Genomic DNA, 14,159 nt, shown 5'->3' with positions numbered 1-14,159 from the left:
AGGTGATACAGGTCAGTTACTTAAGCAGGCTCTCCAGGAACACAGCCATTAATTATCGCTATTGACAGAGTATTGTGTACCATTCATGACTGTGTGTGCTATGCTTTCGTTTGATTGACAGTGTGACAAATTTTTTTTACACTAGAGGTCAGTGTGGAATGTATGAATCTGGCACAATATGAGATCTAGGCTGTTACCGAGCCACAGGAATTGTCAAGTTCCACTATAATCTCTTGGGGCCACCAATGTACATCCAGTCTATGGTAGCATGACCACGAAGGTTCTTAATGCACACGCTCATATAAGGACTAGACTAGGTCTTGTGTTAAAGCACGTGACACCGTGTAAAATGAGTGTCCATTGGAGAAGCGGTGGTAACAACAGTTCAACTCCCTGGCGTTTTTTTTTTTTTTTTTTTTTTTTTTTCCCTAAGAGACATTGCTTGCTTTTGATTGAATGTTCATTAGGGACTAGATCATAAAGAAAGAGGTCACACAAAAAAGAGTTGTGGATAGGCAATAAAACACACTGAGGGGTTTTATTAGCAGGAGAGGGGTTATCTGGCTGGCTGTGGGTAGGAGCAGATGGGGGAGGTGGAGGAGAAAGAGACGGCAGGGCCTGGGTTCAGAGGAGGACCGTGTGGTCGGAAGGGAGGAGCTTGGGATGGACAGACAGCCCAGGACTGCTCTTGGGTGTGACAGGAGGGAAGCTGGAGAGGTGACACTGATTGGAGTACAAAGGAGAAGCAGGTCAAGGGTGCTGGGGAATCCTGGTCTAACATCATCCCCAATATATAAGGATCTCCAGGGGTGATTGGTAGGTCATATCCCAGTGCAGGGTGTGAATCCTTGGATCCAGATTGAGGACAGGGCTGGGTGCTAGGGAGCCACGGAAGCTGGGAAGGAATGATGCTCCATGGGGAGTGGAGGAGGGCTGAGGAGAGGCACCAGTGTTGAGAGATGCCAAAAGAAGATGAAGGACACAGGGCAGGCACTCTCAGGAAAACATAAGAGGTTCAAGGCGAGGGTTTCCTGCTGCTGAACAGAAAGTGAACTGAGCTAGGAAGGACTGGGAAGGACCTGTGAGTTTGGAACCTGTGACCTTAAGAAGAGCAGGTGTTGAAAATGAATCCAGGCTGCCCATAGGTTAAGGAGGACACCCGGCCTTCTTAAAAGAGAAATCACTATGAAGGCTTCGAGAGAAGCAGACATCTCACCCCCTGGCCATCTGCTCAAAGCACTACCCTCTCTTATGGAGCTAGAATCTCAGTCTTGCCCGGCAGGCCTGCCCCAGCCATGACTGCACACTACCATAGAGAACCCTACATGTGTCTTTTCCGGGACCTCCCTCCAGCCTCGCAGATACTTGGGCCTCCCCAAGTTTGTCCCACAGTAGACCAATGGTACCAAAGAAAACTCGGCTTATTCTTTAGTGGCGTTAGAACTGGTTTCTTTACATCTCCTGCTATTAGGTCAAAACTTGTTTCTATTCTTGACCCAGAATAAAATATGCAAATATATGCAGTGTGCACACGTGGGGTATTAGCTAAAGGAAAGTCTCATGAGACACGACTCACTACCGTGAAGGTACTTGTATTTTCAGCATTATTTCATCCCATCCTGATCTGTTTCACTCTTTAGATGCTGGTCCTGGCCCACTGTATTCATTATATCACCCCCAAAACTGACTGAGTGAAACAGACTCTGATACAAAAGGTCCCAAGGAAAAGGCCTCAGTTTCCCTATTCACTCACCTCCTTTTGTCCTGGCACCTGCACCCTGAGCCTGGCAGGCTCTCCCGCCAAAAGCCTTTTGGTGGCTCTGAGAACTGCTCTCGCACTGGAGGCTGCCAGCCTAGAGTGTATCTGAACTTCCAGTGGGGCTCGGATATCAGCAAAGGAGAGAAGGCTTCCTTCCCTTTTAACTCAGCTACATAGGCTACCAATCCAGTAGGATTTGGGGGGCCATCTAACAGCAGTGGAAGACATTTCAGGTTCCCCGGCAGCCACCCTGTCACACGGGCCAGTCTTTTACCTGACACTCAAGCAGATGGTGGAGCAGGGATGCCACATGCTGCTGGGTTCTGGGTCTCCCTGAAGGTAACCCTTGCCCTCAAGAAACACCAGACCATTGCCCTCTTTCACCAGAGACCATGTTGGGATTCTTGTTGTTGTTGTTGTTTTGTTTTGTTTTGTTTTTGTTTTTGTTTTCCTGGCATCTCATTTACAATAGCTTTTCTGCTTTATTCAGGAATTGCTAGGGTTCCAGGACTGGCCCCGGAGTTCAGCAGGACAATGCTACCTGAGGAGTAGCAGAAGTCTTTTGTTAACTGCCGAGAGGCGCCCATAACTGTCATCAACACTTGAGCACCCTAGACATCTCCTGAAGGCCTGATCCACTGCACCCCTGCAATGAGCCAGGCCCTGAGCTGGACCTCGGCTTCACCCTGGTGAACAGAATTTGATCCGTGGGCTCGAGGTGCTCAGACTCGGCTGAAAGATGAGCGAAGGACAATGGGTCTCTCTTTCATCAGAAGAATTTGATCAACTCCAGAAATACTCTGAATGTAAGTGCCTGTATTCACAGACAGAGGGTAGGGTTTCATCTCTCCTAGGGACCTGATTCCCAGGGGGTGGGGAGGATGACAGTTGTAACAAAGCCACTGGAAAAAATAAGGCAGGTTTTAAAACCACCACTGTGTTCAGCAAGTACCTCTGAACCCACAGCCGTGCTTGACTGAATTCTGCCCCTTTCTTCCTGGGCCTGTATTTTCCACCTGACAATAATGTAAGTGTATTCTTAGGTCAATTGCCCCTTTAAGCATAATTTTAAAGGACAACAGGTACATGGTAAGCATCTTCCACCGTCACTGACCTCAATCCATTCACATGTTTTAAAATCAGTGGCTGAACTCTTGACTTGTGCCTCTCCTTGGATTTTTGTTCTGAAAAAGCCTGGGATTTCAGTCAGGGCTCTTTATTGCCCTATTGCTGTGCCCCATAACCCTTTTAGCATCAGGCCACACCTAGGAGCATGCAGCTGTGTCTCCTACAGGCTACCCCTAGCCCTCAGTGGCAATAGGAATCTGCTTGGGTGGGAGGCAGAACCCTGTATGACCACTGTCATTTACATAAATCAGGGGACCCACGCCAAGTGCTCAGTCTGCCTCTTGCCCCTATGATGTCACAGCTCTTACCACCCCTAAGCTTCCACGCCTTCATCTGTATATGAAGAGGAATGGAGCAGGAGCTGAGAGATGACTTGGTTGGTAAGGTGCCAGCTGCCCAGCATGAGGAGGGGAGCTTGGGTCCCTCTCGCCCGGGTGAAAAAAGAAAGAAACAAAGAACAAAAGAAAATCCAGGTGCTCTGGCAGGCAGGTGCCTGTAATCCCTGCACTGGGAACAGAGAAACAGGGAGAGCTCTGGAATCTGCTGAAATCTGCTGAATGAATCAGCAAGGTCCAGGTTGAGTGGCAGACTAGGATTAAAAATAAATTGCAGAAAGTGGCTGAGAAAGACACCTGATATTGACCTCTGCCTGTGTGTGTGTGTGTGTGTGTGTGTGTGTGTGTGTGTGTGTGTGTGTGTGTGTTGTAGGTATAGTGGACGTACCCTGGCTTCTTATTTTCTTATTCAAACCTCATGACCTCCTAATGACCTGTGACTCTGTGTGCTCCCCAAGATCAACAGGAGCCCCATAATGTATTAGTCAATTTTGCTGCTGGCATTCGGGGGGCCCTAATCTCTTTTCTAGCCTCGACGAGTTTACAGAAACTATACAGTGTTGGCTGGGAACAAGAGTATATTCAACTTAACTCAACCTGTTCTTTGAGAGATGAAAAGATGCACAGAGACAAGGCCTGTCCTTCGGGGTGCAGAATCCTGTTCAGCAGTCAGATCAAGCACAACTCAAAGGCAGCAGAAACAAAACACCCTCTGGTACCGCCAGCTGACAGTATAGAGGCCCAAGGAACTGCAAGAGAGGACAGCAGTATGGCAGATGATTGTACCACAGTGTGGGTGGTAAAACAACAGAAATTGATTGTCTCCAAGCTGTGGAGGCCCTGAGTTCAAAACTCAAGGCATTGGCAGTTGGCTTTCCTTGGGCTAGAAGGAACGGCCTCTCCCGGGCCTGTGCTCATAACTTGATGATAACCATGTTCTCCCCATGAAAGCATGGTATACACACACACCCAAATTTCCCATTTATAAGGATAGAGTGCTCCAGAGGGTCCTAGAAACCTACAAGGAGAACATCATGATGGGTGGATCAGGGCCCAGGGGGCTCTGCTCAATCTATTGCACTAACCAAGGACAATACAAGCAGTAAACATCAAACCTCTACTCTAATCTAGCCAATGGACAGGGCCGTCTCTCCACAGTTATGTGGAGAGCGGAGACTGACTCTGACATGAACTCTGGTGCCCTATATTTGACCACCTCCCCTTGGTGGGGAGGCCTGGTGGCACTCAAAGAAAGAATAAGCAGGCTACCAAGATGAGACTTGATAGCCTATGACCATATATGGGGGAGGAGGTCCCCCTCAGTCATAGACCTAGGGGAGGGGAATACAGTGAAAGAGGGAGGGAGGGAGGAACGGGAGGATACAAGTGATGGGATAACAATTGGCTTGTAAACTGAATAAATTAATTAAATTTTTAAAAAGATAAAAAAAAAAAAAAAGGATGGAGTGTTAATGAAGTAGATGCATCTCACTCCAGCACGACCTCATCCTAACTGCTTAGTCTGCAGTAGGCCTGGATCAGTTCCCACGTTGAGCCAATAAGGCATGGGACTTATAGTATATGAGCAGGGGGGACAAACCGAAGCCACAGGAGAGGATCTAGTTGAGTGAACTCTTAGTCAGAAGATCCAGAGGGACAAGGTGAGTAGAGAGGTAGGCAGAGGTCTGGACTGAGTGGGGAGAAGGAGCGTAAGGATGAGGAGGGTTGGAGGGATGGAGGGATGCTAGCATCAAGCCTTTCATGCCAGTGTGTGGTCCATAGGCCAAACTGAGGTGCTAAGGAGCCTTGAGTCTAGAGGTTGTCTATAAAGTGGCTTGGGTCAGGTATCGACTAGGCCTGGAGTCAGGCCATGCTTGGGATGAAATCCAGTGCGAGCCAAGGAATAAGATTAGAGTGGGGGACTTAAAGCCTGTTTGAGGGAGGCCGTGATGGGAATGTGATCTCTCCAAACATGCAGAGCAAAAGGGAGCCAATGGAGGTACTTCAAAGACTGAGCTCTGAATGTGGCAAAACGGAGACCACAGGGCAAGTGAAGACACTTTGGGATGCTGGGATAAAGGTGTCAATGGCACACCCACTTCCATATTCATGGGCGCCAGGCTCTTAAGAACCAACAAAGAGGAAGAGGCAACTCCTGTCCTCACTAGGGAAGAGATGGGACTCTATGACAGGTCCATGTGGCTAAGCTCCATCCTGCAGGGATGTCCCTATGCAATTCTTTCACTCAGACATAGCCTGTGGGAGGAGTTGTGGGGTGGGGGAGGGGACCTAGAAGGCCAGCCAGGACCCCTTGCCAGGATTCTCCTGAGAGAGATGTCCAGAACATAGAGGTAAGAGCAGGAACAGGAGGTTAAGCTACATCTCTAACTTGGGAACCCTGTAGAAACAACAGCAGAGGAAAACAAAATGGAAGAACAGCAGCGCGTCACAGACCAGAGTGCTGGGACACAAAAGAGGATAGAGAGAAGTTTAGGGCATGCCTTCAGCTAGAGAGTCTAGAAGGAAAATGAGTCGGAAGGCTGAAGAACTAGAAAAATAAGGAGGTTAAAGAGTCCAAGGTGAGTGGGGAGTGTTGGTGCACACCTGTAATCCCAGCACGGGATGCTGGGTGGGGCGCTCAGGTAATGTTGTTCTAACAGGGAAGGGGAAAAGTGAAATTCTTAGAAAATGATTAATCCTTAGAGGAAACCTTGAAAAAATCGGCTCCACCAATTTTAGATGCATTCTGGTGTTCAGTCAGATCACGTTGCCATAGCAACCACTCTTCCATACCCACATAAACAGGAGCCTTACAATAGCACAATGATGAAGGACATAGGCCAAGAACGGAGATCTTTCTCTGGTGGGCTAGGGAGGAGGTGTTCTCACACCTTCTTCAGAGGCCTTCCAGTAGGAGAAGCTATCTGAAAGCTGCTCCTGGAAATGTTGATTTAAGCCTGTGCACGTAATCAACCAAAAATGAACGTGCATCTGTACTTGACAGCAATAGCGAAAGGTATTTATCAAGAAGCTAATGTGGTGTTAAGAATTTTTTATTATAAAAATAAAAACAAACCATAGCCCCGCCTCTCAAGAAATGGCTGCCGGAAGACGGCAAGATAAACACCAGTCTGGACTACATAGGCAATTTCAGGCCAGCCTGGGATACAGAGCAAGACCCTGTCTTGATGGAATAAACAAACAACTGAGCAAATAAGTGGAATGCAAGTTCCATTTGTTTCAGCTCAGCTTCAAAAAAGTAAATAAAAATGTCTACTGAAAACAATCAAGCCAATACACAAATGGATAGCTAGACTGATTACTGGTAGATGATAATGGTGAGGATGATGGTGATGATGGTGATGATGATACGATAATGATGAAGAAGGAGATGGAGAGATAGACAGACAGACAGACAGGCAGACTGACAGACAGACAGACAGAAATCTGAGTTTAGTTAGAGCAGAAAGGCTGAGTACATTTGAAGACAATGAGCCAATGCCTTGTATTCTTTGGAAATGAGTTTAGGTCCCAAGAAGGTAGAGGTTGCCTGCTCCATCTCTCCACTGTCACTTGAACATGGCTACTTGGAGAAATAAATGGGAATGTTGCTAGCAACGCAAACACATGAATAAAGCCACATCAGTCATGATGCAACAGAAAGTTTGGCGTCCTCTGATGGTTACCTCACATCAGTCGAAATTCTCTTTGCTTCCCTGTCAAGTCTTTCACTCTGGTGCTAGATGCTGCCTCCGTAGCTGAGCCATCACTTCCTCAGGCTCCTGGCCGTGATAGGCCTGGTCTGCTTCAGCCAGATTCTTTCTTAGCTGTACATCCAAATCATGTGGAAGGTTCTGAATAATCCCAATTTTCTGCCTAGCCCAAGGGCTAGTTAATCATACTACGTAGGTGTGGGACCTAGTAATCAGTATTTTCTGAAGTGTTCTATATGATTCCAACAAGCAACCAAGGTTGAGAACCACTGGTCTATCATTTCTGCGCCCCCCTAAAATGTAGGACACATGGGTCAGGCATGACCACCCCTTGTGATCCCTTTGATAGCCCTTATTCCTTCAATAAGCCTTTATTGAACATCTATTTTATTCTGGTCTATGGGCGGCATGCTGGGAACAAACTGTGAGTAAGAAGTTACAGTTGGGAGAATGTCCGTATGAACGTGAGTCAGTGCCGGCCACTGGGCTTCTCTGTGTGTCTCCCACCATGCTCTGTGGTCTAATTCTTCCTCAGTGAAGTGACTATGTAGGCTCCTGGCCCTAGAATTACCATGGTAACAGCATCTTCCCTCTTCCAGCCCCTGCAGAAAGCATCACTCTGGTTGTTTTGTTTCTTTATGTGTTCTTGGCTTCTTGGAAGAAGTACAAATTTTATTTGTGCATCTCATCCTTCCCTTAGTGTCACCCCACTACCACCACTCCTCAGTGATAAGTTACTTACAGTCCTTTTAATATTCAAAGTACACTCTCCTGGCCTCTGCCTCATGGTCTTTTCTGAGTTGTGAGAGGTGAGCCTGAGCTCTTAGCCCAGCAGCAGCAGCAGCAGCATTGCTGGAGGCTGGTTCACCCAAAGTCGGAGCATCCGACACTGATGGTAATGATGGTCATTGGTGTTATCGTGGGCCTTCATCTACATCTGAGGAGCGAGAACCTGAGCTTGCCCCCAAATCCCAAGCAACTCCTCTGCTTGCTATAATTCGAGGAACTCCCAGGAGACCTTGAGGAATGGAGAGTTTGGCACCTTCAAATTTCACTTTTGTACCTGAGTTTTCAGGTTCCCTTTTGAAATGTTGATTCCTGGCCAATTCCAAATTTAAACAGTAGTGTTCATGACCTGAAGAGAGCCTATAAGCTTCAGGGTTCTGGTCCAGAGAGTGAGGATGAGGTTCTGCTGTCAACACAAGTCTCTGGTTGTTTGGTCGGCTTGCTCTCACAGAGGGAATTCCAGCCCCACACCCACATAGCTCTTGTGAACTGAGCCGATTTGTTTTCATACAAATAGGCTTTAACTTTTCTTAAATGCCAGGAACAGATGTTTAGTTTAAGTCTCAGGTCTCTTGGCTCCCAAAGCTTATGGGATAATCGTGGACTGAAATGTTTTGTAAAGCGGTTGTAACAACTGGTGACCTCTCCCACCGAGGAAAGTCTTCTACACACCTGACCTGGAGTGGATCTGTCTGCTCCTGGTCCAGCCAGTCTGAGTTTATACAAAACTTAGCCCAGCTTTGCCAAGCAGCGGAATAATTTGACGTACTGGCTGGGGTTCTCTTTACTGGCCACTTAAACAATGGAAGGGCATCTGCTGCACATAGCAACATGGCTACTTCAGACTTGCCACAGTCGTGAGCTTTTTTTTTTTTTTTTTTAAACTTTTCAATAATTATCTGGCAAGACCAGCCACTTCTTACGGTAGTCTCTGCTTGTAAGAACATAACCAGATGGTAGAACAGTGACCCTCAGCATGGCTTACATTTTAATCCACCAGGAAGCTTTCCAATATATTACTTGCTGAGCATCCCAATAGATTAACATAAGTATTTCCTGGTTGACTCTAATACACAGCCAGTGTTCAGATCCACAGTCCTAGAGTTTTGGAGGGCCATATCCCATGACTTACTTGCATCTACTGAGTGAAGTTGACAGCCACGATATAACAAGAGGAGCTGGCTCGCATGCTGTGTGCCCTTGAAAGAATCACTCAGGTGTAATAAACTTCTTTCCTCTTCTCTAACACGGGGGTAATGTTACATCAGAAGGGAGTAACTGTTACAGCTACTAAGTCAGTGCACACCATTTGACCAAATCACAATGAATGGGAATTGTTGCCAGAATGATAGACGTGGCCTATTATCTACACTCAGAAATGCAACTTTGCATCCTCAGGGTCTGTGGTGGCACTGTGACACAGGGTTTGGTGAGCGAGGTCTCTGCTGAGGTTACACTGTATGCCCGAGATAAGATGAGGGTTGTTACAGTTGTTTTTATAAAATTGTGTTTGTTCCTCTGTTTCTCTCCTAACCCAGCTATCAACCTAATAGCTGAGACTCATTCATATTTGTTTAATAATAAGCTTCACAACACAATAGCTGAGCAGTTATTGCTCTGTTCTTAACCTTCTAAGCCAATCTGGTTTCCTTCCCAGTGTGCATCTCAGAGATACTTGCACTTTGTAGCTTTCCTGCCCCAGATATCTCTCCTGATCTCACCTAGACCTCTGCTGGTGGCTCAGTCCCCTATATCATCTTCAACTTCTCCTCCCCTGGGTGGGAGGAAGTCCAGCCCTATTCCCCCTCTTTCTCAGGGATTGGCTGTAAGCTGCTTTATTGACACACAAGGGGACTATTGGGAAGCAGTGTTTAAACAACATTGAGATAGGAGATTCTCAGAACAAGAATTACAACCAGATATGGGGAGTATAGAAGTGAGCATTTGAATTACACAATAACCTATGACTACAGGGGCTGTTTCAAAGAAGCTTCTCACTGTAACTACTCCTTCCTCGTGGAAAGAGAAATCTTCAGAGAAGAAATGGCCAGAAAGTATCAGAGGACATCAAGAGAAAGTGATGTCACCCACATTTGAGAATTGGGGTTTTTTTCTCTTTTTAAGAAGAATTGTTACAAAAGGTCTATAAAATCCCTGTCCTGGCTAATTCTACATCAACTTGACACAAGCTAAGGTCATCTCCAAAGAGGGAACCTCAACTGAGAAAACTGTCTCTACCAGATTGGCCTGTAGGCAAGTCTGTGGGGCAGACTTGATTAATGATCACCATGGGTCGTACCACCCCTGGGCTGGTGGTCCTGGATGTCATAAGACACAAACTGAGCAAGCCATGAGGAGCAAGGCAGTAAGCAGTGTTCCTCCATGGCCTCAGCTTCAGCTCCTGCCTCCAGATTCCTGCCTGGAGTTCCAGCCCTTACTTCCTTTAGTGATAAGGTACAGCTGACCTGGATGTGTATGCCAAATAATAAACCCTTTCCTCTCCAAGTTGCTTTTGGTTGTGGTCTTTAAGGCAGCAATAGAAAGATAATTAAAACAAGTCCCCATAAAACTGTTTGTGGGGAGGAGTGCTCTGATGGGAGAATACTCATAAGTACTTTGGGTCGTTGGAGAGGTTTGGTTTTATTTCATTGTAAGCTATTGTTTAAGCATCTTAAATGGCCTTTTCATTTTTCTCTTTTCTTAAATATTTATTTATTTTTATCATTATTTATATAGTATTCTGTTTGTGGGTACACCTGCACACAGCAAGAGGGCACCAGATCTCATAACAGATGGTTGTGAGCCACCATGTGGTTGCTGGGAATAGAACGCAGGACCTTTGGAAAAGCAGGCAGTGTTCTTAACTTCTGAGCTATCTCTCCAGCCCTCATTTTTCTTTTTAAGATCTTGTTAAGTGTAAAATTTGGCAGGGGTGTGTGTGTGTGTGTGTGTGTGTGTGTGTGTGTGTGTGTGTGTGTGTGTGCTCACATCACATTTAAATACACAGCAGGTTTTGGAAATAGAACCATACCACTTCAGGGTCAAAATGTTTCTGCTAAATTTAATTTGGGAGTTTCTCAACTGAAGGAATAATAACAAAGAGTATATATTCTGTTGAAATTAACCCTTGACCCCCAACCAAAATGCTGACTTTATACTGCCCTTACAGAGGACACACTGGGTATTCACTTCTCAGAGCTGCATTGTTTAGATCTGGGCACTTTAGCGGAGTTGAAAGCATGGCACTAAAACTGATCATAAAATACAGGATTTCCCTAGGTAATAAAACTGTTTATGGGATAATTAAAGCTTACATGTGAGAGTGACTGGGCTCTGACCTACCTCTTGATACTCTTCCCTTCCACCCTTTTCTAAAGAGTGGTCTTTAGAAAACAGAGTCCAGGTTGGCTACTCCACCATTCAAGACCTCTTTAATGATTTGAACCGTGAGCTTCAGTTGGCATTGAACAAGCCCATGGACCTGGCCCCAGTCTACTCTCTGGCTCTAACTGTTTCTGGGTGTTCTAGGAGAGCCCTCAGCTTGCTTCATTGTGTCTTCTCTGGGAAGAGTCCCTTCAACTTCATATCTGCCTTTAAAAACCTCACTCGGGTGCCTCAGACCCCAGTATAGCTCAGAGCCAGCCCCTCTGTCTCATCTTGACTTTATTTCGTGTTCATTTGGTGCCGTCATTGCGACCACCACAATAACCTTTTACCTTGTGGTAGCAAAGATTTGCTAAGTAATAGTGAATAACGCTGAAGAGAAAGGACGCAGAATTTTGAGCCAGACACAACCTTAAATCCCTTACTTTGGGGAAAGTCACTTAATTTTTTTTTAATGAATTTTAACTTTGTCGTTTGTAGACTGCAGAAAGCATCCCCTTATTTACATGAAGTTACTAGAAGAGCGTTTATGAGAATTCACAGGTAAAAAATAGTCAACAAGGGGCAGTTCCCATCACCACACAACTCAACCCTTCCCCGACTAGTGCTTCAGCATTGCCTTGCTGTATCTTACTACCCACAGCGCTCCCTGGATTGAATGGAAGCAACCCAAATTGTTGGCATCTGCTGCCTTGATCTTCCTGAGCTATTAGCTTTTCAACATCTGTTTTGAGTTTTAGAAAGAAATTTCCATTTTTAGGCAACAGCGGCATTTTCGTGTAGCATTTCAAAATGCCTCAATCCTGCAATGATTATAACTTCTGCTTGATAGACTTCCAGTCAGCAAAACCACAGAGAACAGCCCAACCCGTGAAGGCTCCTTCACTCAGATGTTTAAATAGAAGCAACAATGCAGCTTGAAGAAGCTTTTAATTACCCACAATTCCTAGAGGCAGGGGAAGCATGGGTCTTAGAAACACTGACTTCCTCCGCGATGCCTGTGTCAAGTCAGACATTCACACTTGATGCATTTTTATAACAATTATTGATTCCTTTTGTTCTCAGTTCTTACAAGATTCCTGCAAAACAGCAACCAGTGTTTTCCCTGTAGCTTCTGGATTTTTTTTTTAAGATTTTATTTTTGTTTTATGTGTACGAGCATTTTGCCCGCATGCAGACTCTTAAGGACTGAGCCAGCTCTCTAGCCCCTTCTGGACTACTTTCTATAGATAGAGCAATTTTTAAGTCTCCATGCTTCCTGCATCCCCTAAATGTCCACTTCCATTTCCATGCAAATGGCACGTATGGGGAACTGAGAGAGGAAATGTAGAGGTCAGAGACTTGGCTTCCAGAAGAAATGTCTCACTGTCAGAAATACAGTAGAGCAGCCACAGAATATCAAATCAGCAGGTTAATTGTAAGACATAACTGAGGTTAATTTTTTTGTGTGTCAGGATGAGTGACTCAATTTTTTCCATCAAGGTGGAAAATAAAAATTAAGGAAAAGCAGGCAGAAGGGTCAGGATCCCAGAGCTGGGAGAAACCACCTCGCCTTGTACAATTGTTTCAGCACCAAGGCCAGAACCTTGCTCAACAGCACTTCCCCCTAAATATAATGAATGAAATGTCCTTCCTTCTTTCCTTCCTTCCCTCCTTCCTTATTTCTCTCTCTTTTTTTTTCTTTCTTTTTTCATCCTTCCTTTCTTCCTTTCTCTCTTTCTTTTCTTCCTTTTTTCTGTCTTTCTTTCCTTCCTTCCTTTCTTTTTTCTGGGAGGGGGTTCTGGCTTTTTATTTCCTTCGTTCTTGTATTTTAAAGTGGAGGGGTCTGTCTGTCTGTCTGTTTGTTTGAGATAAGGTCTCTGAGTGTAGCCCAAATTGCCCAGGATTCTAGGTTCTCCAGCCTCAGCCTCCCAGCTCCTGAAAACATTAGGTGTGCATTATTATACTCGGCTCAAGGTTTGGTCTTTGATTTGGGGTGGTTTGACTTGGTTTGGGTTGGTTGGTTTGGTGGGTGTTTTGAGGTAATGTCTCATATATTCCAGACTGGGTCAAACTCTCTATGTAGCCAAGGCTAGCCTGATTTTTTATCTTCCTGGCTCCCCTTCCCAAATGCTAACAAGTTCTTTAATGTTTTGAACTTTTACTCAGAAGCACAAGCTTGTAAGCCCAGCACTGGGAAGGTGGAATTCAAGTCATCCTTGACCACATAGTGTGTTAGAAGCAAGCCCAGGATACTTGAGACCCTGTCCCAAAAACAATAAATTCCACGCAGATGATCACACATTCACATACATGTTTGGACTGTGTTTTATGTCAGATCCCAGTTTGATATAGAATGACCCAGCAGCAGGTACAGCACCCCAGACCTCCTTAATTGTACCAGAGATCCCCCATAAGCCCCAGAAAATCCTCCTTTTGCTGCACTCCGGTCTCGACACAACAACCTTCATATGCTTTGGGGGTGCACATGTATGTGTATTCATGTGTGTATGTTTCACGTAGATGAACATGCATGTGGTTGCATGTATGTATGGTGGCCACATTCACCCTTAGATATCACTGTATGGTGCCATCTACCTTCTCAGGACCAACCCCAGGCCCCCAAGGACAGCAAGCACTCCAATGACTGAGCTATCTTCTACTCCAGTCTTCTGCTTTTTTTTTTTTTTTTTAACCTTGAAGGAAAAAAAAAAAACTTCTCTGGCCCCCAAATCAAATCACTGAGGGAAGGAAGAGGGTCAAAAGGAACCAGGAAGAATAAATGTAAATAAATTTAGCAAGTACATTTTTATTCCTAAGACACGTGATTCAAAGAAAGGATCAAGGAAGACAAGCTAATAAATAATAGACTAGGGTACAGTGAATACAACAACAGAGCTGTATGCCTGTCATGCAGGAGCCATGGGTGGGAATAACTCTGCCCCAAAGGAAGGTTTTACAAAGGAGCTGACTGTAGACAGAGTATTGACTATTGAGGGACACATGAAAGGCAGAGAAAGATGCCATGGGACAATATACAGTTGGCTTGGAAATTTCTGAAAATACCTTACGTGG

The 14,159-nt window shown here is 45.4% G+C and overlaps 1 protein-coding gene across 3 annotated transcripts in view; it reads left to right on the top strand.

Annotated features, from left to right (window-relative positions):
• The first annotated feature begins 2,267 nt into the window (after positions 1 to 2,267).
• The window catches only part of Dgkg (diacylglycerol kinase gamma), a 156,074-nt gene continuing 144,182 nt past the window's right edge, over positions 2,268 to 14,159 (top strand). For 2 of the 3 annotated variants that reach the window (XM_051150760.1, XM_051150759.1), the window contains exon 1: positions 2,268 to 2,565. In XM_051150760.1, coding sequence (XP_051006717.1) covers positions 2,499 to 2,565 — 67 coding nt within the window. In that variant the 5' untranslated portion in view covers positions 2,268 to 2,498. The remainder of the gene's footprint in view (positions 2,566 to 14,159) is intronic. The other variant, XM_051150761.1, reaches the window with a different exon arrangement.

This window comes from Acomys russatus, chromosome 8 (assembly GCF_903995435.1).
Source record: "Acomys russatus chromosome 8, mAcoRus1.1, whole genome shotgun sequence".
Lineage (NCBI taxonomy): Eukaryota > Metazoa > Chordata > Mammalia > Rodentia > Muridae > Acomys > Acomys russatus.
Note: the sequence above shows the minus strand (reverse complement) of the source record. Positions and strands in the feature narration are given on the sequence as shown.